General features: G+C 42.5%; 1 protein-coding gene across 5 annotated transcripts in view; it reads left to right on the plus strand.

The window, feature by feature from the left end:
• NFKB1 (nuclear factor kappa B subunit 1) overlaps positions 1-26,544 on the plus strand; it is a 214,741-nt gene that overhangs the window by 91,025 nt on the left and 97,172 nt on the right. For all 5 annotated transcript variants that reach the window (XM_073601654.1, XM_073601638.1, XM_073601643.1 and 2 more), the window contains 5 exons: positions 6,370-6,524; positions 15,720-15,878; positions 16,089-16,193; positions 17,072-17,163; positions 23,851-23,989. In XM_073601654.1, coding sequence (XP_073457755.1) covers positions 6,370-6,524; positions 15,720-15,878; positions 16,089-16,193; positions 17,072-17,163; positions 23,851-23,989 — 650 coding nt within the window. The remainder of the gene's footprint in view (positions 1-6,369; positions 6,525-15,719; positions 15,879-16,088; positions 16,194-17,071; positions 17,164-23,850; positions 23,990-26,544) is intronic.

The following is a 26,544-nucleotide window of genomic DNA, read 5'->3' on the forward strand; positions in this document are numbered from 1 at the left end:
TGGCCGCTGATCGTGGCCGTTTACCATGTGATCGCTCCGTCAAATGACGGAGCGATGACATGTAAACAAACCGGCGTCATGGATGGCAGCAGCACTGTGCAATACTCTGCAATACCCGACAGTACTCTGCAATACCCCACAATACACTGCAATACCTCGTAATACTGTGCAATACTCTGCAATACCCCCAGAATACTGTGCAATACTCTGCAATACACCCACAATACTGTGCAATACTCTGCAATACACCCACAATACTGTGCAATACTCTGCAATACCCTGAAATACTCTGCAATACCCCACAATACTCTGCAATACCCCGTAATACTGTGCAATACTCTGCAATACCCTACAATACCGTGCAATACTCGGTGATACCCAGCCATACCCAGTCATACTCGGCCATACTCAGCCATACCCAGCCATGCTCAGTCATACTCTGCAATACCCCGCCATACTTTGCAATACCCCGCCATACTTTGCAATACCCCGCCATACTTTGCAATACCCCGCCATACTCTGCAATACCCTGCCATACTCTGCAATACCCCGCCATACTCTGCAATACTCGGTGATACCCAGCCATGCTCTGCCATACCCAGCCATGCTCTGCCATACCCAGCCATGCTCTGCCATACCCAGCCATGCTCTGCCATACCCAGCCATGCTCTGCCATACCCAGCCATGCTCTGCCATACCCAGCCATGCTCTGCCATACCCAGCCATGCTCTGCCATACCCAGCCATGCTCAGCCATACTCGGCCTCTGTATGTGGCCAGGCTGTGGAAGTCTCACACATGTGGTATCGCCGTACTCTGGAGGAGTAGGAGAATCTATTTTGGGGTGTCATTTTTGGTATGTACATGCCATGTGTTAGAAATATTGTATAAATGGACAACTTTGTGTTAAAAAAAAAATGCGTTTTAACCACTTCCCGCCCGCCGGCTGTCATACGACGTCCTTGACTTTGTGCGGGGATATCTGAATGACGGGTGCAGCTACAGGCATCATTCAGATATCAGCTTTTTCAGCCGGCGATTCCCTACACCATAAGAATGATCATAGCGGCTGTTCCACTGCTTGATCGTTCTTACGGGAGGCAAGAGGGGTTGTCTCCCGCCGCCCTCCGGTGCTTCTACCGACTCACCGCTACGATCGAAGCCAGGATCTTTTTTTATTTATTTATTTTTTATTTCAGGCTTCCCAGCCTAGAGGTGAGATGTGGGGTCTTATTGACCCCATATCTCACTGTAAAGAAGATCTGTCATGCCATATTCCTATTACAAGGGATGTTTACATTCCTTGTAATAGGAATAAAAGTGGTCAAAAAATGTTTTTGGGGAAAAAAGCGTCAAACTAAAATAAAGTAAAATGAACAATAAAAAAAAAAAAAAAAATTTTAAAGCGCCCCTGTCCCTGTGTGCTCGCATGCAGAAGCGAACGCATACATAAGTCCCGCCCACATATGAAAACGGTGTTCAAACCACACATGTGAGGTATCGCTGTGATCGGTAGAGTGAGAGCAATAATTTTGGCCCTAGACCTCCTCTGTAACTCAAAACATGTAACCAGTAAAAAATTTTAAAGCGTCGCCTATGGGGTTTTTTGAGTAGCGAAGTTTGGCGCCATTCCACAAGCGTGTGCAATTTTGAAAGCTGACATGTTGGGTATTGATTTACTCGGCGTAACTTCATCTTTCACATTATGCAAAAACATTGGGCTAACTTTACTGTTTTGTTTTTTTTTTTTTAAAGCACAAAACTTTTTTTTTTTTTTTTTTAAAAACGCGTTCAAAAAATTGCTGCGCAAATACTGTGCGAGGTAAAAAGTTGCAATGACCACCATTGTATTCTCTAGGGTCTTTGCTAAAAAAACATATACAATGTTTTGGGGTTCTATGTAATTTTCTAGCTAATAAATGATGATTTTTACATGTAGAAGAGAAATGGCAGACTTGGCCTGGGCACTCCAGAACGCCTGAAGGTGCTCCCTGCATGTTGGGTCTCTGTATGTGGCCATGCTGTGTAAAAGTCTCACACATATGGTATGGCCGTACTCCGGAGTAATAGCAGAATGTGTTTTGGGATGTAATTTGTGGTATGCATATGCGGTGTGTGAGAAATAACCTGCTAATATGACAATTTTGTGAAAAAAAAAAGTTGAAAAAAAACTTGATTTTGCAAAGAATTGTGGGAAAAAATGACAACTTCAAAAAACTCATCATGCATCTTTCTAAATACCTTGGAATGTCTTCTTTCCAAAAAGGGGTCATTTGGGGGGTATTTGTACTTTTCTGGCACGTTAGGGTCTCTAGAAATTAGATAGGCCGTCAGTTCTTCAGGTGTGATCAATTTTCAGATATTAGCACCATAGCTTTTGGACTCTATAACTTTCACAAAGACCAAATAATATCCACCGATTTTGGTTATTTTTACCAAAGATATGTAGCAGTATAAATTTTGCCCAAAATATATGAAGAAAAATTACTAATTTGCAAGATTTTATAACAGAAATGAAGAAAAATGCATTTTTTTACAGATTTTTCGGTCTTTTTTCTTTTATAGCGCAAAAAATAAAGAACCCAGCGGTGATTAAATACCACCAAAAGAAAGCTCTATTTGTGTGAAAAAAAGGACAAAATTCATATACCGTATTTATCGGCGTATAACACGCACCCCAAGTTTAGGAGAGAATTTTAAGGAAAAAAACTTTTAGGAGGGAAGTTTAAGGAAAAAAAACTTACATTTAAATGCCCATCAATGCAGCCTCATCAGTGTTCATCTGCAGCCTTGTTAGTGTCATTGCAGCTTTTTCAGTGTCAGTGCAGCCTTGTCAGTGCAGCCTTGCCCCAGTGCAGCCTTGCCCCAGTGCAGCCTTGCCCCAGTGCAGCCTTGCCCCAGTGCAGCCTTGCCCCAGTGTAGCTTTGCCCCAGTGCAGCTTTGCCCCAGTGCAGTTTTGTCAGTGCAGCTTTGCCCCAGTGCAGTTTTGTCAGTGCAGCTTTGCCCCAGTGCAGTCTTGTCAGTGCAGCTTTGCCCCAGTGCAGTCTTGTCAGTGCAGCTTTGCCCCAGTGCAGTCTTGTCAGTGCAGCTTTGCCCCAGTGGTCAGTGCAGCCTTGCCCCCAGTGTCCATGCTTGATCGCCGCCAACATACACATAGCTGCATGTTTTAAATATGGTGCCGTGGAGTTCGGAGGGACTCGGCACCGGCGGAACTGAACGAACGCCGCCGAGATACACATAGTCGAGTGTATTCGGCTCTTCTCGTTGCCGCTCGCAGTCCCGCCCTATGATGGACATAACACAGGTCCAATGGCGGGACTGGGAATGACTGTGAGCGGCACCATAAAGAGCCGAATACACTCGACTATGTGTATCTTGGCTCTGTGATTTCGGCGGCGCTCGTTCAGCTCCGCCGAGTCCCTCCGAACTCCGCGGCGCCATATTTAAAACTACTCGCTATGTGAATGTCGGCGGCGATCGCCGCCGATAGCTCACAATTAGCGGGGATCGGCGTATAACACGCACCCACGATTTTCCCCTGATTTTACGGGGAAAAGAGTGCGTGTTATACGCCGATAAATACGGTAGATACAGTGTTGCATGACTGAGTAATTGTCATTCAAAATGTGAGAGCACCAAAAGCTGAAAATTGGTCTGGTTATTAAGGGGGTTTAAGTGCCCAGTGGTCAAGTGGTTAATGTACACACAGCACCCCATATTGACAGAAAAACACAGAATTGTTGACATTTTTGCGGATTTATAAAAAAAAGAAAAACTGAACTATCACATGGTCCTAAGTATTCAGACCCTTTGCTGTGACACTCATATATTTAACTAAGGTTCTGTCCATTTCTTCTGATCATCCTTGAGATGGTTCTACACCTTTGAGTCCAGCTGTGTTTGATTATACTGATTGGACTTGATTAGGAAAGCCACACACCTGTCTATATAAGACCTTACAGCTTACAGTGCATGTCACAGCAAATGAGAATTACGAGGTTAAAGGAGCTGCCTGAAGAGCTCAGAGACAGAATTGTGGCAAGGCACAGATCTGGCCAAGGTTACAAAAAAATTTCTGTTGCACTTAAGGTTCTAAGAGCACAGTGGCCTCCATAATCCTTAAATGGAAGACGTTTGGGACAACCAGAACCCTTCCTAGAGCTGGCCGTCCGGCCAAACTGAACTGAAAAATGAACTTAAATGATTTTAGCAAATGGCTACAATATAACAAAGAGTGAAAAATTTAAAGGGGTCTAAATACCTATAGCCTTATTTAGTGTGGGGCGTGGACTTGGTCCCCCTGAGCCATGATTGTCCAAACGCACCCTGCCTTTGGCCAATTATGGCTCTTGCAGTAGAGCGCGCTGTGATTGGCCAAAGCATGCTTTGGCCAATTATCAGACGTCAATTCACCACGATCTCGCAGTGCATTATGGGGCATTCCGCGGCGCTCAAATTTGCCGCGAATGGCTCATATGTTTGGTTAGTTTGCGAGCAAACGAACATCCGATGTTCGAGTCGAACTTACGTTCGACGCAAACCGCTGGCTCATCCCTAATGCTTATGTTAGGCTTTAGCGCTGTATATATCTATGGATGCACACAGCCCAACTCAGTAGCATTATTAAAAGTTGATTTTAGTATAACTTTTAAATTTTTTTTTTTTTTAATACAAGCAATATGTGATTTTGAGTTGGTATCAGCCTTTTTCAATCCACTGTATAGCAGATGGGGGAGGGAGGAAATAAAACAATGATCCAGTCAGCTGTGCTGCAGTGCTCATGTGCTAACAAGAGGCATTAGTCCAATAGTGTGCTACCTCTCCTGTCCTTCGCCAGCCTTATGGGACGGCTAAGACCTGTAAAGAATATTTAACTGCAGCAAAGACTCAAGTCTTCTTTCTGCCTTGGCACATAAGGCTGTGCTGTGTACAGAGCTATCTAAATCTCTGTACTGGATGGATAGAAATATAAATCCTTTGGTAGACAAATGGCTCCCTTATACTGTATGTATAAAATCTGTGTATGTCCTTGTTTGCCTGGAGTTCAGCTTTAAACTTTACGTTGATACACAATGAGCTTGACCACAGTGTTTTGCTACACTTGCACTGTTGTTTTTAGTAAAAAGTAAACTTTTGTTTGTTTTAAACACCTTGTTAGCTTAAAGCTAAAATCTAGGAAAGCCAAAATCTACCCAATTTGTAGTGTAAAATAGGATTTTTGTACTCGCTCTAAAATTCTTTAATTGGAGTTTATTGAGGTACACAGGAAGTCTTTAACCTTAATTTTATACTGCCAACAACAAGAGGATTGGACACTGGCAAACAAAACACCTGTAGACCAGCCCAGGACAATCCCTCCTACCACCAGCATGCACCAGTTTTATAGCAAAGCAGTACCAAGAGCACAAACAAATGTGTCCCTCAGTGGACGCCAAGAAAAGAATTTTACAGTGAGTAGAAAAATTGTTTTCTTTCATGTCTGTTGAGGGACACGTGAAGTTGTTAACCTTCCAGACCTCCCAACAGCCCAACTAAAGGTGGGCAACATAGCAAACAATCACCAACCGACAAAATAGATAGGGAAACTGAGGACTGCCTGCACCTCAAAGCTGCCTGAAGGACCTAACACCCAAAGCTAGCATCAGGTGAAGCCAAAATATCCACCTGGTAGAGACTGTGTGAACAGAAGACCAGGTGACAGCCTAACAATTTGGGAAACAGTTGTTTGTTAGTAAAATGCCCAATACTCACAGTGCGTCTTATTGGAAATGGTCAGATGATAGTGTTCCTGTGCCACCTAGAAATGGTGCAACAAGAAGATGGTGCTCCCTTCTTGGCTCTATGCTAGATGACAAAAAGAGAATCAATCTTCCTGAAAGAAGCAGTGGGTGAAAGAGACTACATGCATGACCACATCCAGAGGGAAACTTCCTTTTGGTGAACTGCAGCCAACAGAGGGACTAAAGAAGGATATGCTCGTTAAGGCGACAGGCAGAAACTACCTCAGACAAGAAGGAGGTCCTGATGATAATTGTAAACAGGATAAATAGAGAGGGTGAATCTCCTTAATGGGGGCAAAGGGGTTCATTTACTAAAACTGGAGAGTGCAAAATCTGCTAAGCTTTGACTAAACAAACTGGAAGCTGATTGGTTTCTTTGCAGAGCTGCAGTAGATTTTACAGTCTCCCGTTTTAGTAAATCAACCCCACAGCCAGGTGTTCTAGTCCCACTCCACTCTATCCAAAACTCCTCATGGAGGAGAAAGAAAGACTGCTCACATAGTAAACCATGATCATACGGCTTGAAACTGTAGCAAACTTCTAAACATGATATACAATAATATTTTTTTTATGTGCTGCATAACTTGCAGGTTCCCCAATCTAGGAATCCTTCATGTCACAAAGAAAAAAGTGATTGAGATACTGGAAATGCGTATGATTGACGCTTTTAAGAAGGGATACAATGCTGGTCTTTTGGTTCATCCTGAGTTAAACTACCAATATTCGGGGGATAGGCCACTGACTGGTGGGTAATATTTAATTATTATCTTATTTCTTTTATCTTTTTAATTTTTAATGTTGACGGATGTATTTGTTTTTATTAATAAGTAGCAAAATTGTATTTTTCTTGTCTGTTTTAAGTGTGCCTGTGCTTTCTTTTCTATGTCTGCTTTACCAATATTTCTCCCTTAATATGTTCGGCTATTTTCCTGCCTCCTCCGTTTGCTTTCAAAATATCTTACCTATTGGTATCCTCAATCACTGTACCTTCCATTAAGGAATTTATGAAGCTAGTCAAACACCCTTTACAACTTATCCTTACGTGCACATGTTTTTATATGCACAGTAACGTATTTTTGGCACTTCATCACATTTTATATTGAAGAAGCCCAGTTATTTTCAGTGGGACCTTATCTGCACATCACAGGACCATAAAAAGGCTCTGTATTTATTTGTTCCAGAGCACAACAAAGCTCTGATTATAAGGTGCATTTTTTTTTGACTGTATACATACTTTGGGATACCATTGAAAGCTGAACTTCGGGGAACTAAGAAATCGTCCCTTGGAGTAGGGCTTTCTTTGCATTGCATCCTCACTCACAACGCACGACTGTTGGGCCTGCATTGTAAACAATGACTTCACAGCTGTGACTGCCAGCCACAAAGCCAAAGCAGGCTTTAGAGGACTAGTCGCATGGAAAGAGGAGCCTACAGAATTGTGGGATAAGGTACATAAAAGGTGCTGAAAGCTGGCACTTTGGGTAAAAGGAGCATTTCACCCTTGCAGTGTGGGGGGAGCCCCACTACAAAGGTAATTTTGTTTGTTGCCCAGAGTTCACCTTTAAAATGAATAAGCATGCAACCTATAGTGCATACAAATAGGGCCGAAACAACTAATCGATTAATCGACAACTAATCGATTATGAAATTAATCGATTACTATTTTCATAATCGATTAATCGGCCAGTAACCTAATGGGGTTAAAAAAACTAAAAGTAGCCCTTTATAGTACAAAAAGAGCAAATAATCGCTACTGTAAATATTACTTTCTTTTCTCGGACATCACGGGACACAGAGCCACAGTAATTACTGATGGGTTATAGGGTATCACTAGGTATTGGACACTGGTCACACCCTAATCAGGAAGTTCAACCCCCTATATAACCCCTCCCCTTCCAGGGATACCTCAGTTTTTACACCAGTGTCTTAGGTGTTGGACGTGTAAAGATGTCCTGTGCTGAAGCTCCAAAAGGAATATTCTAAGATCCTATACTGGGGCAAGCCAGGCGACCGGATCCATTCAAAGTGTCTTTTCATGGCCGAATTGGATGGTACCCGGGCCTCGTGTCCGAAGAAACGAGGTTTTACCTGTAACGCTTCTCTTTTTAGAGAGCTGGACCCGCGGATCAGAAAATGGCTTTAAACTTCCTAATTTCTGGCGAGGTGCTTTACAGGCCCAGAACTGAAGGATCCCCCTACTGATGGGGGCCCCAGTCTCTGACGGTTTTTCCACAAACGGAGCCCACCGTGAGAGGCGAAGGCTGGGTCTGTGTAAACTGAACCCTGCGGCCTGGATAAGGTAAGAGGAGATTCCACAGAATTTTTGAGTTCTAGTGGCTTTTCTCCTTTAAGGTGAATGCATGCTGTGCCTATTGTGACCACCGGGGGCTGCCAAGAGCACAAAACTTTTCATGTTTGATCTGTCTCAGCGTCCGCTGCATTAGCTCTTCCTCCAGCTCCAAAGGTAGATGGTGGGGGGTTTTCTCTGCTGGGATGGTCCCCCCAGGCTAGGGAAAGGCTCAGGTAAGCTGTAAGGCGGGTGAGACCGCACTGTCACAGCCGCTGCCGCCACCGAAGCCGCATTGCGATGCAGGGCCCATCACTGCCGGCCTCCTCCTTATTCCCCCAACCCCAGCCTCCCTTCAGGCTTGTCAGAAAGGGTCGGCTCGCGCGGGAAGCGCTCGTTTTTCAAAAACGAGGGGGGGGAAGGGGGGGGCGGGGCGTCAGCACAGCGTCAGCGTGCCCAGACGCCCACAGTGCCAGAAAGCATGGCCATTTAAGGCACACTGTACAGGTGCTCTGAGCTTTGGAGAGACACAGAGCTGACAGTCGCATGTAAGGTGGGACACAGGCATTCCCCTAGGCTGCATTTACTAAAGAACACCGGACTGGGCATTTGGTAGCAAGGCTTTTAGCCAGACTACATCGCTCAGCAGTCAGTGTTCGCTTTTGATACCTCACACCTTGTTGCTTTGCACTATGGGTAGAAGAGGTTCAAGCACCCCAAGAACCAGAGGCACTAGGGGGTCTCGTTCAGGTTCTGAGGACCCCCTGTCTGCTACACCATCCCCTCCTGAGGGACCAGGGGCAGCTGGACAGGGAGAGCCATTGGGGTTAGGGGCTACATCTGCTGCCGGCACTTCAGCCCCTGTGTACATTACACAAGAAGTTTTTTCCTCAACCATTTCTGGATTAGAGAAAAAGCTAATGGCCGCGATTACATCTTCACGCAGTGAAAGAAAACGCACAAGGCCTTCCTCTGCTTCCCAAGACCCTCAGTCAGAGGAGCTCTGGGATAAAGGAGATGAATCCCTTTCAGAGGATCGGGATGGGACAGATGATTCCTCTTCGGAGGATTCAGGTGGAGAGCGACCCTCTGCGACTTCCCAAGAGGAGAAAGTCTTAGTGCAGATCCTCACTGGTTTGGTCCGCTCCACATTTAAGTTGTCCCTACCTGAAACTACTACAGAAACCTCTTCTGCTTTGGGGTCACTGAAACCTTTCCAAGCAGCACATGCTTTTCCTGTTCATAATTTACTTGAAAAGCTGCTTTATTCTGAGTGGGATCACCCAGATAAGCGATTTCTTCCGCCGAAAAAGTTTTCTACACTTTATCCTATGGAAGAAAAGTTTATTAAGAGGTGGGGAATACCGGCCATTGATGCGGCCATTTCCTCTGTAAATAGTAATCTGACTTGTCCTGTAGACAACGCTCAGATGCTCAAAGATCCTGTGGATAAAAAGATGGACTTCTTATTGAAAGATGTGTTCTCTTTAGCAGGATCAGTGGCCTAACCTGCAGTAGCAGCGATTGGAGTCTGTCAATACTTAAGAGACCATGTTAAACAGGTCATCAAAGTATTACCTGAACAGCAGGCCCAGGGGTTTGCTAACCTTCCTGCGGCTTTATGTTATGCTGTTGATGCCATTAGAGATTCTATCGTGCAAACCTCTCGCCTCTTGCTTGGGTTGGTGCATATACGTAGAATCTTATGGTTGAAAAACTGGTCAGCCGAAGCACCATGTAAGAAGCTACTGGCTGGGTTTCCCTTCCGTGGTGAAAGGTTGTTTGGAGAGGACTTGGATAATTATATCAAGATGATCTCCTGTGGGAAAAGCACTCTCTTACCTGATAAGAAGAAGAGTAAGCGTCCCTCTTTTAAACGGACTCTTTCCCCAGCGCCAGGGGCATCAGCCTCCAGGCAGTCACGAGGGTCTCCTCCGTATGGGGCAAGAAACAAGAGTCAACCCCAGGGACACAAGAAATCCTGGGGGAAAAGGTCTTCTAAGCAAGACACTAAGACCTCTTCAGGAAGGGGCGCCCCGCTTGCTCGAGTGGGGGGAAAGACTGCTGCAGCTCTCAGGGCCCTGGCAGAAGGACTTCCAGGACAGATGGGTGATCTCCACGGTAACCTTAGGGTACAGACTGGAGTTCCAAGAATGTCCCTCTCCTCGTTTCCTCAGATCAGGTGTTCCCAGAAAGCCAGAAGAGAAGCAGTCGCTCCTTCTAGCGATAAAGCGACTTTTGTCGCAAGAGGTCATTGTGGGGGTTCCCACAAAGGATCAAGGATTGAGACTTTGTTCCAATCTTTCTATGGTCCGAAAACCAAATGGGGACGACAGACCCATTTTGGATTTGAGAGATCTGAAACGATTCCCAAGGATGCAGTCCTTTCGTTTGGAATCAATTCAGACAGTAATCTCCGTCCTGCAGGGAGGAGAATTTCTGATATCAATAGGCATCAGAGATGCAGGCCTATATGTGCCCAGTTTTCCTGCTTAACTGAAGTGTCTGCGGGCAAAGATCACTGCTCTAAGGGAGCTGATTCTGACAGTCAGGGCCAAGAAGGGTCTTTCTGTCCGCCTTTGTATAAGGCTGCAAGGGAAGATGGTGGCTTCATTCGAAGCAGTTCCCTATGCGCAGTTCCAAGCAGAACTGTTGTAACACAGTATTCTGTTGACCTGGAACAGGAAGGTGCAGGCATTAAACTTTCCAATGCACCTATCGCATGCGATGCGTCAGAGCCTCAGTTGATGGCTCATACCCGAAAACCTACAGAAGGGGAAATCCTTCCTACCGGTTGCCTGGGATCCTCTTGCAGGCAGGACGGATGCGTTGGTGATTCCGTGGCATCGGCTCTCACCGATTTATGCATTCCCTCCCATTCTGCTACTGCCACGGCTCCTTCGCAGACTCAGGCAAGAAGGGAAGTCGGCACTTCTGGTGGCCCCCGTTTGGTCCAGAAGAACCTGATAAGCAGAAATAGCAGGGATGATGGTGGGTTCCCGGTGGACCCTACCGATACACCCAGACCTGTTAGCTCAAGGTCCGGTGTTCCAGCCTGCCTCACAAATGCTAGATTTGACGGGTGGGCTATTGAATCCCACGTTCTGAAAAATCGTGGGCTTTCAGGTCCTGTCATATCTACCTTGATCAAGGCAAGGAAGCCAGCTTCCAGAATGATTTATCATAGTGTCTGGAAAGCTTATGTATCCTGGTGTGAATCCAGGGGTTGGCATCCCAGGAAATATGTCATAGGTAGAATTCTGGATTTTCTACAATTAGGATTAGAGATGAAGCTGGCCTTGAGTACCATCAAGGGCCAGGTGTCGGCCTTATCAGTGTTGTTTCAACGGCCGCTTGCTTCGCATTCTCTGATCCGAAACTTTATACAGGGGGTGATGCGTCTTAATCCTCCGGTTAAGGCGCCCCTAAACCCCTGGGACTTGAACTTGGTTCTATCGGTGTTACAAAAACAACCTTTTGAACCAATACGTCAGATTCCTTTGGTCTTACTGACGAGGAAACTAATTTTCCTGGTAGCTATCTCTTCTGCTAGAAGTGTATCAGAAATAGCAGCTCTTCCCTGTAAAGAGCCTTACTTGATTATACACAAGGATAGAGTGGTACTGCGCCCTCATCCTAGTTTTTTTACCAAAGGTGGTTTCAGATTTTCATCTAAACCAAGACATTGTGCTACCTTCCTTTTTTCCAGAACCTTGTTCTTCGGAAGAAAGGTCATTACATTCTTTGGATGTAGTAAGAGCAGTCAAGACCTATCTGGAGGCAACTGCTCAGATTCGCAAGACGGATGTCTTGTTCGTGCTGCCGGAGGGTCCCAATAGAGGACAGGCAGCGTCAAAAGCGACCATTTCTAAATGGATTCGACAGTTGATTATTCAAGCTTACGGTTTGAAACGGAAGGTTCCCCCGTTTCAGATCAAGGCACATTCCACAAGGGCTATTGGTGCTTCTTGGGCAGTGCATCACCGGGCCTCTATGGCTCAGATCTGCAAGGCCGCAACCTGGTCTTCAGTTCATACATTCACCAGATTCTATCAGGTGGATGTGAGAAGGCATGAGGATATCGCCTTTGGGCGTAGTGTGCTGCAGACAGCGGTACAAGGTCCTCAGGTCTGATAGCACCCTACTTGGTTGTGATTCCCCCCCCTCAGTTGGCATTGCTTTGGGACATCCCATCAGTAATTACTGTGGCTCTGTGTCCCGTGATGTCCGAGAAAAGAAAATAGGATTTTTTATTACAGCTTACCTGTAAAATCCTTTTCTTTCGACGGACATCACGGGACACAGAGGTCCCGCCCCTCTTCTAATACACCTATACTGCTTTGCTACAAAACTGAGGTATCCCTGGAAGGGGAGGGGTTATATAGGGGGTTGAACTTCCTGATTAGGGTGTGACCAGTGTCCAATACCTAGTGATACCCTATAACCCATCAGTAATTACTGTGGCTCTGTGTCCCGTGATGTCCGTCGAAAGAAAAGGATTTTACAGGTAAGCTGTAATAAAAAATCCTATTTTCCATGTTGCACAGTAAAAAAACTAACTCCTTACAGTAGCGATTATTTGCTCTTTTTGAACTATGAATGGCTATTTTTTTTTTTTTTTCCTTTAACTCCATTATGTTACTAAATGTCTTAGGCCTGGTTCCCGTCCATGTGTTTTTTGGTGCTTTTTGCAGAAACGCATTACAGTTCATTTAACGTTCACATCTATGCTTTTTTCAGCTGCTGTGTATTTGAAAGAGGTCCTTGATCCTTTCCAACGCAAAACGGTGCTTTTTTTTTTTCAATATACTTCAATGGAGAAGCTGCAGAAAAGTATGTAGTGCGTTTTTGCAGCAATTTGTATTTTTTAATCTGCCCAACAACAAACTGGCCAAAAAAAAGGCATAAAAAAAAAGCAAAAATGCAAATTGCAGCAAAATCGCGTGTGCAAAAATCAACATGCACAGCAATAGGGAAATGCATAAACAAATCAAAAACAAACTGCATAGGTGTGTAGCGAGCCTTATGCTGGCCACACGGATCAATTTTCAGATGAAGATATTCATGCGAAAAATCTTTGTACATTCGCTGAATGAAAGAATGTTTGAAATTTTCACTTGCTTTTACATTCTGTTTTAAAATGAATGTAATTTCTGAAAGAAAACCACATACACTGTCTGAAAATTCCTCTGACCAAGAAATTTTCTATTTCTAAATTTTCCCATCACTGTGGTTGAAAACAAACGTCAATTTGACCCCACAAACGTTTAGAAAATCGAACGATCATTCTTAAAATTACATTTTTTTTTTTTTTGTGAAGGAAGACATTGTTTTTGTATGGCCAGCATATAATATATTACAGTTCTGTTTGAAAATCTGCAAAACAGTCTTTAACTTTTTTTTTTCTTTAAATAAACAAAAGTGATCTGAGCCTGATGATATTTACCAGATTCACCCTTTAATAGTATATACAGTATATCCCTTCTGTCTGTTATTCTCAGAGTGGATTAGAGATTTTGCTCTCTAACCATATAATTGGTTATTTATAGTTACCACTCCATAGAGATATTTAGGAATAAATTGCCTTTTTTTAAACTTTACATATTAACTAAATTATACACCACACTTTTTTTAAGGTTATTAACCGATTCATCGAAACAATAATCGGCCAACTAATCGATTATGAAAATAATCGTTAGTTGCAGCCCTACATACAAAGCATATTGTACCATGGGGGTTTACCTGCTCACTACAATGCACATAATGTGTCAGTGCGCCTTAAAGTATAGATTGTACTAACTAAAAAAGTGGATGTGTAACTTTTTTAAATATCTTGTTTACAAATTAGTAATGTAGGTTTTGATATTTTCTTATATATGCATGTACCTTATTTACCAAATTTTCTAACAGCTCCCCAAATGGTTTACAGGGAAATCCTCAGCAAATGAGTGAGTTTGCAATGTTAGGCCAGCTGTATTTAGCCCTCTCCTAGATCAGGCTCCTTCCCACCTCCATGATACCTAAAGACTACGGATAAGCAAAATTAAGAGCTATTTCTGTAACATTTTTGTGAAAATCTGTAGTTGTCTGCAAAATCTCATTTTGGAAAAATGCTTTGGAGTCTGTTTGGAAGATAAACTTAAGATAAAATGAAGGTTATTATTAAGTGTAGAATGGGATTTAAATGGTTCCTGAGGGGTTATGGAAGTTTCTCTCAACTGCCCTAGACCTTTTCTTGTGCCTAAAAACAGCTTCTTTATGTTTTTTTCACAGAAATTTAAAAAAAGTGAAAAGAACTAAATGTGACAGTGCCCAAATAATCAAATACAAAAAAAGAGAAAAAAACATGCTCTCTTTGTTTAAGCACATTTCACAGCAGCTCAGTGAGCCAGAAAATTGAAACTTTGGCAAAATCTTACCAACAGCTGCAAAATGAATTTTGACAAAATCACTTCACACATTGCTACTGTTTGGCCCGGTTCACACTACCATAGCAAAAACCTGCGTTTTCTGCTTGCAATTTTTTTTTCTCACACGGAAACGCGCTGTGGGCCTTTTGCCACAATTTCAGAATTGCAGCGATTCTCACTGTGATTCCAAATCACCCATATGTGAATAGGGCCTTTTTGAAAGCCACTCCTTTTTCCTACAGTCCCCAAATTACTGCTTACCCTGACCTGAACAGGCCCGTAGTCCTACTCAGAAGTATTCTGAAAGCTAACTTTCAGTTGATAAAAGTTGATAAAGTTGATAAAATTTAAAGCGTAAAATAAACTGTATCTGAACACCACAAACTGAAAGTGTGGTTTAATTCATTTTTATTATTCAAAGCAAACTCACCCATTCTTACTTGTCTTCATGCTTTATTTTGTTGGCAAATCAGTTTGAAAAACATCCCCTTAGCATTTCTAGCCATGGCAATCTTGACTAAGAGCAGATGACTCACTTATTTACCTGTTGGAATCCATCTGCCCTTAGGCTAGGTATGCAGGCAGGAGAGTGAGCTTACCTGAGTACGCTCCTCCTCCCCTCCTCCCCTCCTCCAGATGAAACAAAAAATTTTCCCATGGGATGTATGACAACATTTTAAGGCAAACAAGTTTCAACAAGTGAATATAGTATAGTTTCCAATCTATTTACTAATGCTAGCAGCATAAGGATTAAAAATAGTTAATGATGATTGAGAAATTTTAGTTTCAGTTTAAGTAAATTTAGTAGACTGTATTCAAGCATAGTTGCACTGTTTCAAGTTGATTTTTCCTTTATCTTAAACAGGTTAACCCTTCTCACTCCCCAAATAGCAGTTTGGTAAAGCGGTATTGTTGCCATAAGAATTTGGGCAACATGCTGCTATCAGATTGTCTCTTAAAAAAAAAGTCTCACGAATGTGTTCTAGAATTTAGCCAGAAATAATGGTACTGTATGAGAGTACCAGTCATACAGTAGTAAAGAAAAAGGTTGTCAATTAGTCTCCAAACACTTCTCTTGTATGCTTCATCCAGGTCAGTGACTAGGGCTAACGTTTCCAAACAAGTCATTGTGCGTTTACACTTTTTTTTTTTTTCTATCCTCACAGGTTATACTTAATCCGGAGTTTGCATGGACAAATCTGTTAAAGATTGTACATTTACAAATGTCATTTTTGTGTTGTAGAGCGTGAAAAAGAGATTATTCGTCAAGCAGCTTATCAGCAGTCGAAAGACATAGACCTGAGCGTGGTACGACTTATGTTCACTGCTTTCCTACCTGATAGCAATGGAAGCTTCACAAGAAGACTGGAACCTGTTATATCAGTCCCTATCTATGATAGCAGTAAGCATGATATTCCTGAAATATCAAATATAACAACATAGTACATTCTGTGAGCAAACCTAAAGGCCCTAGCTACCAACTTTTTTACAAAATCAGTTTAGTGTATTGTTGCTCTATATATATGTACTTTATTGATTCCATCTGCCTTAGTTGAATGAGTACTTTTTTATCTGTGATTTTTTACTTGTTTTATTGGTCCTTATTTTGCAGAAGCTCCAAATGCTTCTAATTTGAAAATTGTGAGAATGGATAGGACCTCTGGCTGTGTGACTGGAGGTGAAGAGATTTATCTTCTATGTGACAAAGTTCAAAAGGGTATGTGCAACTTTGTGATTTATATACCCATTCCTCTTTGACTTGGTTATTTGTTACTAAATGATGTAGATATTCTTTTTTTTTTATTTATTTATTTTTTTTTTTTATTATCCTTGAGTTTACTGTCCCTGATCTAGAAATTCAAATAAATAGATGCACACTAGCCCAACATAACAGCTGCTTTGAATATAACAACATTTTCCATATCTTATGGTTAATGCTAAAATATGCAGGTTCTCAATGAAATTACCTATTACACTTTTATGGCAGGCAGTGCATACAGTAAAGTACCAGTAATCATGATTAGCATTCTAAAATGACCACATATATTAGAGATGGATCATACTTAATTACAGGGCAATCCTTAGAATTCAGCTTTTCAATAATCTTGTAGACTAAGGCCCCTTTCACATGTGCGGATCCGTATTCAGCCATCCGCTTGCTCAGCAGGGATCGCTCCATTGATCCCCGCTGAGCCGGCGGATGACAAGTCCGTCTCCACACACTGTGGGGGGACGGACATGTCAGATCTCCACTCTCCTCTATGGGGGATCGGATGATTACGGACCGCCTGTCCGCTTTCATCCGATCTGCCAGACTGATGGAAAATAGAGTTTCCATCCGTCTGGATTTTGCAGAGTGGATCGGATGTCACCGCTGACATCCATCGCTCCATAGAGCTGTATGGAGCGACCGTTCAGGTCCGCTGAAAAAACTGACAGGCGGATCTGAACGGTCCGCACGTTTGAAAGGGCCCTAATGCTGCAACAGCTGTTTTATGCACTCCAACTCCTAGTAATGTGGCTTCATATTGTTCTAAAGCTAATGAGATTTTATTTTTGTTTTTACCTGATACATTAGTAGTTTGTCTGTTGTAGATGACATTCAAATACGTTTTTATGAAGAAGATGAGAATGGCCATATTTGGGAAGGGTTTGGGGACTTTTCACCCACAGATGTTCACAGGCAGGTATGTACTGTTTTAGAGCTAAAGAAAGCAATAAATATCAGTTCAGATCTTTAATGGAAATTAATGCTTTAGTAGATTTATAAGTATGAACACTGTTATATAGCGTGTAATGAGAGTTTTTCATGGTCTGGGTTTAATGACACTTTAAGTGTATGTACTGCCAAAACATTTTTCCTTAGTTTTAAATAAAGTGGGGAAGGGTTTGAACCCCTGTCAGTTTTTTTTTACTGCTGTTCTGGGCCTGTTATAAGCCATGGTTGGTTGTTATTTCACCATCTCTGCCAGACTGCATTGGCAGATCAGTGTCCTCTCTGCAGAATACAATGCAATTAACCCCCCTGGCGGTATTCACGAATCTGGCTCGGGGTGGATTTTCTATACCAAAAGCGGAATCCCCGAGCCAGACTCCGGATTGCATCGCAGGATCCATGTAGAGGTTACTTACCTTGTCCCCTGGATCCTGCGATATCTCCCCGCTGTGATCAGCGAGCCGCCGTGTCTCGCTCGATTCACAGTGCCGAGCTCCGTTCCCTGCGAGCGTTGCGACGCACAGGGACGGAGTTCGGCGCCAAATTCAAAAAGTGAAACACACAGTACAGATACAGTATACTGTAATCTTACAGATTACAGTACTGTATCAAATAATTACACATCCCTTTTGTCCCTAGTGGTCTGTCCAGTGTCCTGCATGCAGTTTTATATTATAAATACTGTTCTTTCTGCCTGGAAACTGGAGATTGTCCATAGCAACCAACACTGTCCCTTTACATCAAAAGTGGCTTTAGACCAGCTAGAAAACAGCGATAATAAATTAGAATCACTCGCAGAATTGAGCGATAATGGTTTGTGGGGAAATCCGTCACCAAACACTAAAAGTAACGAAAGCGACAATTCTGCAACTGAGCAAATTTCAGTGTTTTTGATTTGATTACATTATTGAATATTTTTTTTATTATTATATTATTATTTGTTATAATTATTTATAGTTATTTATTATATTATAATTTTTTATTTCATTTTTCAAACTTTATCATACCCGGGATGTCTACTAGACTCTGGTTTGGACAGATTTAAGTGAATTATTCCTAAGAATTACAGGCCTACAATATAAAACGCCAAATTTCTGTGCAAAATAATGGTACCGCTTTCAGCACCTAAAATCTGAAATAATCATACCGCCAGGGAGGTTAAGCAATTCAGCTTAGTCCATGATTTGGTCCATAAGTGAATAATAAAGAACCAGAAGAATAATGATGAGGTCATCCCTTTTCCCTTGAGCATACTTATGTGTTAAATTGACAGCAGTGGGCAAAGCAGTAGATCTTTGCTTGGCTTGTAGCACTGCCCTTCTTTCTCCAGTGTCACTGATGTTATGTGGGCAATGGCAGGAACCTACAATAAAGACAGATTCAGGTACTGTATTCATTGGCATACAGCACACACTTTTTCACCCTGAAAATCGGGTGCAAATAGTGTGTGTGTTTAAATTTAAAGTGAGGTCCTTCGCGCTACTAATTAAGTGAATATATGATATAAACTAATGTGAAGTCAGCGAAATCGCTGCAAGATCTAAAGTGTACACTTAAACACAAAAAAGGGTAAATGATAATAAAAGTGATCTGCGCAGACTTCTAACACTATTGAGGTGAAATAATCCATATCATTGGTAAAAACGTAAACACAGTAATTGAAATCCTGGTGAATCTTCTAAATAGATAGTTATGTTGTGAAATTGATGTTAATCTTCGTGACTAGATAGTCGCGTAATGCTCCCAGAGCTCTTGCCTCCAGATGGAGAACAATAAGCTTTAGATCGGTATCCTGAGATGGGATCGCCTGTATATCGTCCGTGTTTCCAATCGATGTTCGGGTGGATGGTTATGGACGTGGTTTGCGATCTGCTGAATAAACCTTCTCCCTGCTGACAGCTTGGTTAGCCTCAGGATCTCGTGGTTCAGTTATGGACGTTCAATATTCGCCATTAAGAGAAATAAAAGAAAACAGGCTTCCCATAGTGTAATATGTAAAGATAATACAATTTATTAGCAATGCCAAGTTGCCTCTTACATAAAGAAAAAAGATAAAAACAAGCTTATCTGTGTGTATCAATGTGTCAAACACGCTCCTTGCATCACTTCCTGTCTCTCAGACTTCCGGCCAATCTGAAACGTCCAAACGTTACAATCCAACACGTGACTTCATCAGGGGGGGTCTCTCCTTGGCTGATGAGGAGAAAACAAGCAGCCTGCAACACAAGGAAACAAGAGCTGTGGGACATGTGAGGGTTGCAAACTGACATTCCTGATACAGGAATGACACCTTTTTCCCACCACTAGGCTGAATTTTATGGCGGCTTTAAATGTCATGACCATTTTCAGCAATTAAGTGCAATTTGTATAGTGCCTCTGTTTTTTAACTTAGGACTATGCCTACCAAAAAAGACACCACAAAAAACAAAAAAGTAAAGGTTTCACCCCCAGGCGCTAGGATCCCGAGTCACATTTCTATGCTGTCATCCTCGCCTGAATTACCAGTTATGGCAAGCCAGGGTGAGCCATTGGAACAAATTGATGGTGCAACTGCTTCTCACATCTCAGCCCCTGTATACGTGACTGAAGATGTCCTTTCCTCCTCCCTGCAGGGTCTGGAAGAAAGATTAGCGGCTTTAATCGCATCCTCCATTCAGATGGATAGGAAGCGTGCTAGATCCCCCTCCCCCACTTCAGGACCTTTGCAAGGGAAACAGTGGGCACAGGATGAGGTGTTACCCTCAGTCGATTTCTTCCTTGGGTTCCTTAAAACCCTCTCAACCTTTGCATGCGTTTCCTGCACATGCATTACTACAACAGCTTATTTTTGCTGAATGGGATCACCCGGATATGCATTTTCTCCCTCCTAAGAAAATTGCAATTCTCTATTCCCTGGAGGAGAAATTCTCCAAAAGATGGAAAATACCAGCAGTTGACGCTGCAATTTCCAATATGAATAAAGGCGTAACTTGACCAGTAGACAATGCACAGATGCTTAAGGATCCAACAGATAAGGAGTTGGAACCCCTGTTAAGATCTACTTTTTACATGGCAGGTGCCATTACTCAGTCTGCAGTTGCTGCAATAAGCCTCTGTCAATCCCTAAAGGACCAATTTAAACAGGCCCTTAGAGAGCTTCCTGCACAACAAGCTCGGGATTTGGCTGAACTACCAAAAGCATTATGCTTTGCCATAGATGCTATTAAAGATTCTATTCACCAGGCATCCCGCCTTACGCTTATGCTTGTGCATATGCGTAGAATCCCGTGGTTAAAAAATGTGGTCAGCTGAAGCACCATGTAAAGACCTCCTAACTGGGCTCCCTTTTCATGGGGAGCGACTATTTGGAGAAAACTTGGACAAATATAGCCAAACAATTTCTAATGGTAAAAGTACTCTTTTGCCAGTCAAAAGAAAGTATAAACACCCTTCATTTAAACGGGCTCTTTCCCCTATGCCAGGAACTTCCGCCTCTAGGCAGGGGCGACGGCCTCCACCGTCACACTCTAGAGGAAAATCTCAGAGTCAGACTCAGGCTCAAAAGACGTCCTGGGGTCGGAAACCTGCAAAGCAGAATCCTAAAGCCTCATCATGAAGAGGCAACCCCCCTCACCAAGGTGGGGGGAAAACTTCTGCAGTTTTCAGAAGTATGGAAAGCAAGAAATTCAGGACAGATGGGTCATCTCCACGGTAACGCTGGGGTACAAGCTGGAATTTCTGGACTTTCTACTGTCTTGCTTCCTGAGGTCAAGCGTCCCCAAAGATCCAGAGAAAAGACAATCTCTGTTTCAGGCACTAGACCAATTAATATCTCAAGGGGTGATCATACAGATCCCCACAAAGGAGCAAGGTTTGGGGTTTTATTCAAACCTTTTTATGGTACCAAAACCAAAGAGGGATATCAGACCCATTCTAGATCTAAAAAATCTAAATCAGTTCCTGAAGATCCGCTCCTTTGGCATGGAGACGATCAGGTCAGTAGTTTCTATCCTTCTAGGAGGTGAACTTCTGGCATCAATCGACATCAGGGATGTATATCTGCATGTCCCTATATTTCCCGCTCATCAAAAGTTCTGCGGTTTGAGTTAGAACAGCAGCATTTCCAGTTTCCCTGCTCTTCGGGCTGGCCACAGCACCCCGGGTGTTCACCAAAGTGCTGGCCCCACCTCTAGCCAGGTTAAGGGCACAGGGCATAACAGTCGTAGCGTACCTAGACGATCTATTACTAATAGATCAGTCGGTGGCTCATTTGGAGCAAAGCGTACACACTACAACCAACTATCTGAAAAGTTGGGGTGGATTCTCAACCTAGAGAAAGCTTCCTTAATACCACTAAAAAAGCTGGAGTACTTGGGTCTGATCATAGACACAGCCCAGGAGAAGGTGTTCTTGCCTCAGGCAAATATCAACTCCATAAGAGAGTTGGTGCGGATGGTCAGGTCAAATGGCGATCCCTCCATTCACCTTTTCATGAGGTTGCTAGGAACCATGGTGGCTTCATTTGAAGCAGTTTCCTATGCCCAAAACAGTACCCTGTCTGCTTTGAACAAAACAATTCAAGCTTTAGACGTGCCAATGCAGCTGTCCCCAAGAGTGTCCCAAAACCTCACTTGGTGGTTACTAACCCAGAATCTGCTAAAAGGAAAATTCTTCAGACCAGTCATCTGGAAAGTGGTATCGACGGATGCCAGCCTTTTAGGCTGGGGAGCAGTACTAGAAAAGACAACTGTCCAGGGACAGGGGTCAAGAACTGAAAAGAACCGTCAATATCCTAGAGATTTTGGCAGTACGTCCGGCTCTAAAGACCTGGACTTTCAGGTTACAGGATTGTCCTGTCAGGATTCAATCCAAAATGCCACAGCTGTGGCCTATATCAATCGCCAAGGGGGCACCGAAGGTCTCTCAGCGCAGAGAGAGGTGAACCATATTCTAACTTGGACAGAAAGGAATGTTCCGTGCCTATCGGCAGTCTTCATTCCAGGAGTAGTGAATTAGCAGGCGGACTACTTGAGTCGCCAGCAGTATTCCCAGTGGAATGGTCTCTTCACCCCGACATATTTCGGGGTGTTTGCCAAAGATGGGGGACTCCGGACATAGATCTTCTATCCTACCTTACAATCTCTAAATTTAATGGCTTGGCTATTGAAACCCACAGAAACGTGGGCTTTTCGGGTCAGTTATCTCTACCTTGATTAGTGCAAGGAAGCCAGCTTCCAGAACTATAGAGTCTGGAGGGATTGTTTCCTGATGTGAATCCAAGGGTTGGCACCCTCGGAGATATATCATAGGCAGAATTCTTGCCTTTCTACAATTAGGGGTAGAAATGAAATTGGCCTTGAGTACTATTAAAGGCCAAGTCTCAGCTTTATCGGTCTTATTTCAAAAAGTGACGTAGCTTATTCCGCCCCTCAAACCTCCCTTGAGCCCTTGGGACTTGAACTTTGTTTTGTCTGTGTTACAAAAAACAGCCATTTGAACCAATAAAACATATTCCCTTAGTCCTTCTGACAAGGAAGTTGGTATCTTTGGTTGCTATATCCTCAGCAAGGAGGGTTTTGGAATTGGCTGCTCTTTCTTGTAAAGAGCCATATTTGATTTGTCATGGGGACAGAGTGGTGTTATGCCCTCGTCCAGACTTTTTTTTTTATCAAAAGTGGTTTCACCTGAACCAAGATATTGTCCTGCCATCTTTTTTTCCAAAACCATGTTCCAGGGAAGAAGAGTCACTACATTGTCTTAATGTGGTGAGAGCGGTGAAAATCTATTTTAAGGCAACTGCTCAGATTCATAAGACTGATGTCTTATTTATTCTGCCAGAGGGTAAGTGATAATGCAAACTTATGATTTAAGGGGTAAAATTCCCCCGTTTCAAGTTAAGGTGCACTCTACCAGGTCGGTTAGTGCTTCTTGGGCAGTGCGTCACCAAGCCTCCATGGCTCAGATCTGTAAGGCCATAACTTGGTCTACAGTGCATACGTTCACAAGATTTTATCAGGTGGATGTAAGGAGGTATAAGGATATCACCTTCGGGCGCAGTGTACTGCAGGCAGCAGTATAAATCCTCAACTCTGTGGGTACCCTGCGGGTTGTTTTTCCCTCCCATCAAGTAGCATTGCTATGGGGCGTCCCATTAAGTAATTACTTAAGGCTCTGTGTCCCATTATATACGAGAAATAAAATATGATTTTTATTACAGCTTACCTGTAAAATCCTTTTCTTGGAGTAGGTCCTGCCCCTCTTTTGGGATTAAGTATATTGCTTTGCTACAAAAACTGATGTGCTCCTGGAAGGAGGAGGGGTTATATAGGGAGTAAACTTCCTTGATTGGGTTTACCAGTGTCAACACCTGAAGGTAGCCTATAACCTATTAAGTAATTACTTAAGGCTCTGTGTCCCATGATGTACTTCAAGAAAAGGATTTTACAGGTAAGCTGTAATAAAAATCCAATTTTTTCCCTGAAACTTCCCTCCTAAAAAGAAGGTGCGTGTTATATGCCGATAAATACGGTATTTATGAGAGTTGTAAATGAAATAAATGTGATCATTTGTGATCAATGTGAAATTGTGATTTTTTTTTTTTCTTCTATATCTGTCAGTTTAAGAACGTTGACAGAGAAAAGCTAAAACCTTACAATAATCAATTTTTTGTCTCCTTTAGTTTGCCATTGTATTTAAAACTCCTAAATACAGAGATCCCAATATTTCAAAACCTGTTTCTGTGTTTGTTCAACTTCGGAGAAAATCTGATTTTGAGACCAGCGAGCCCAAACCATTTCTGTATTATCCAGAAATAAAAGGTAAGAAACTGTAAGACAAAATCCACTATCAAGTATTGATTGCTAAATCTGATTGCATTTGCCATCTTGAAATGCTGATATAAAGCAAATGTAGTGTGGGGGGGGGGGGGGGGTGTCAGAGGGTTTAACTAATCAGTTTTCTCATGTCATTTGTGATCCTATCTCTATATAAAGTGTAACTTAGTCAATAAGCATGCTCAGTAAAACTGGCATTGACCATTTTCTCCTTGCTACATTTCTAGACTGTTTGCAGAATTATGTCAGGGTAATTTAAAGTGGTTCTAAAGGCTCAAGGTGTTTTACCTTCATGCAGTCTATGCATGAAGGTAAAAAAACCCTTTCTATGCAGCAGCCCCCCTAATACTTACCTGAGCCCCACCTCGATCTAGTGATGTGCACGAGTGCCTCAGCACTCCGGGGACTCTGCCTCCTCATTGGCTGAGACAGCAGCGGGAGCCATATGTTCCCGCTGCTGTCAATCAAAGCATCTGAGCCAATCGGGAGATAGAGGGGCAGGGCTAAGTAAGAGCATGTGAATTAACACGCAGAGCCACAGCTCGGGAGCAAGCCTACTCAAGTGCCTCCATTGCAAGCTGCTTGCTCTGGGGAACTCGGCAGGAGGGAGGAGTCAGGAGTGCACTTTAACAGATACTTCAAACAAACAGAGCCTTATAATGAGGTATCTTTTTCATGATCAACATCTTGTGAAATGATGAAATACGATAGGCTGTTCAAATGAGAGATTTTGAGATTATGGATTATGGCTCATGTATGCTTTGTGGCAACAAACTGTATTTTCTTGTCTATGTAAGCATTCAAATTAAAACATTTCTGGGGAAAAAACGCTCCAGTTATGAAGACCCCCATCCACATGTAAAATGCTATTTTGAGTGGGGGGTAACGGGGCATCTTGCATATAAAATTAGATTTTTGTTTGCAACTTCAATGTAAGGATTCAGAATGAATTTTCATTCTCCATCTCTGTTCTCTCACTGCAAGTTTTAGTGTTGCCTTAGGTGTCTGATCTAATGAGCTTGGTTTAGTGTGATCTGATGTGAGTTAAGGTGAACAATTATCACACGTGGAGGTCTTTCTTGAACACATAATAGAGGTTAAAGCAGAACTTTACCCATAACAGTTTAATAAAAAAAATAATGTTCTTTAGCAAGGAACATATATTTCACATTAATAACTATTCTGCCAAAATGAGTGTGTGCTGTAAATTGCCTCCAGTGTTGTTCCTGTTTCTTCTTGCTGGAGGCTACCATTTTGCTAAAGCCCAGAGCCCCTAAGCAGCAGTAAATCGTCAGGCTGTCAGCAGATGGGGCTCTACAATTTTCTGCACAGTGACGAAAAATAGAGAGCAATTGAGCATGTGCAGAACAGGGAGTTTATTACAGAATTTTAAACAGTATAGGCACTTATTTTTAATCTTTTACATAGGTGCAAAGGTGGTTCAGCCTGAAGTGATCTAGCGGGACTTAATTTTCTGACTAAGGTTCCACGTTAAAGTACAATTGGAAACTTTTTACCCTAGACTGTTTGCTTTGAATCCCAAATTATTATGTTTTGGGTAAATTTTTTTATTTGTTTAACTTTTTCAAGTGAAAAGAGGCTTGGGTAAAAATTATTAAGTTAGTACAGTATATCATTCATACGTGAGAGGAATTTATCAAGTAAGGTGTAGATGAATCATGTGTCCGCTCATTGCAGGTGACGTATGTAACATATCTATCAATTCAAAACATTTTTGGGGGATTTTGTGTGATTTGGAGTCAGAGTTAGGCCCTGTTCACACTTCAGCGACATTGCTGCAGCGTGGTTTTTGGAGTGGCACTATTCATTTTGAATAGGCCCCCCCACCGCTCCAAAAATGTGGCAAAGAACCTCATGTACAAAATTTTGGCACTGAGTCAGGCGCACTAGGCGGTGCATTTTTTTACAGAGATTTCCATGCGTTTTGTCGCACAACAATCACACCAAGTTTGGGGTGCCACCTGCCTGTGATTCCAGTACTCTCAGGTGTGAACAGAATCTTAGAGCCAGGTTTTTAAAGAAAAAAAAAATGTATAAAAGAAGATACAATGTAATAGTAAATAAATCTCAACAACTAAATATAACTATGAGACTGATTTACTGAAGGGGTTGAGAAACTTGGCTGAACAGTCGCTTCAATTATCTAATCGTGTGAAAATTGTGAATCTGGCATTAAATATACAATGCAATCTGACAATAACAATAACACTCAGTCTTTGTTTTCTGAGACCCCGTGTAACCGAGTTTATTACCTGTTGGTCCCGCCAGTAGGTCTGTCATTTAGTAGATCTGTCAGCTGTAACTACTTAGCTTCTTACCTAAAATTAGAGCTGCACGATTCGTTAAAAAAACGTGTGCTCAATTCAAACCCCCTCACGATCTTAATCCAGCATTTGCACTAATCAGTGCAGAGCAGGCAACAGCAGAGCCAGAAATGGCTCACAGCTGACCGCTATCAAAAAAAAAAAAAAGAGAAAGCCTGCCAAGTTTATCACAACATTGCTCAGAGCTTGAGATAA

Source organism: Aquarana catesbeiana, linkage group LG01, assembly GCF_042186555.1.
Source record: "Aquarana catesbeiana isolate 2022-GZ linkage group LG01, ASM4218655v1, whole genome shotgun sequence".
Taxonomy (NCBI): Eukaryota; Metazoa; Chordata; class Amphibia; order Anura; family Ranidae; genus Aquarana; species Aquarana catesbeiana.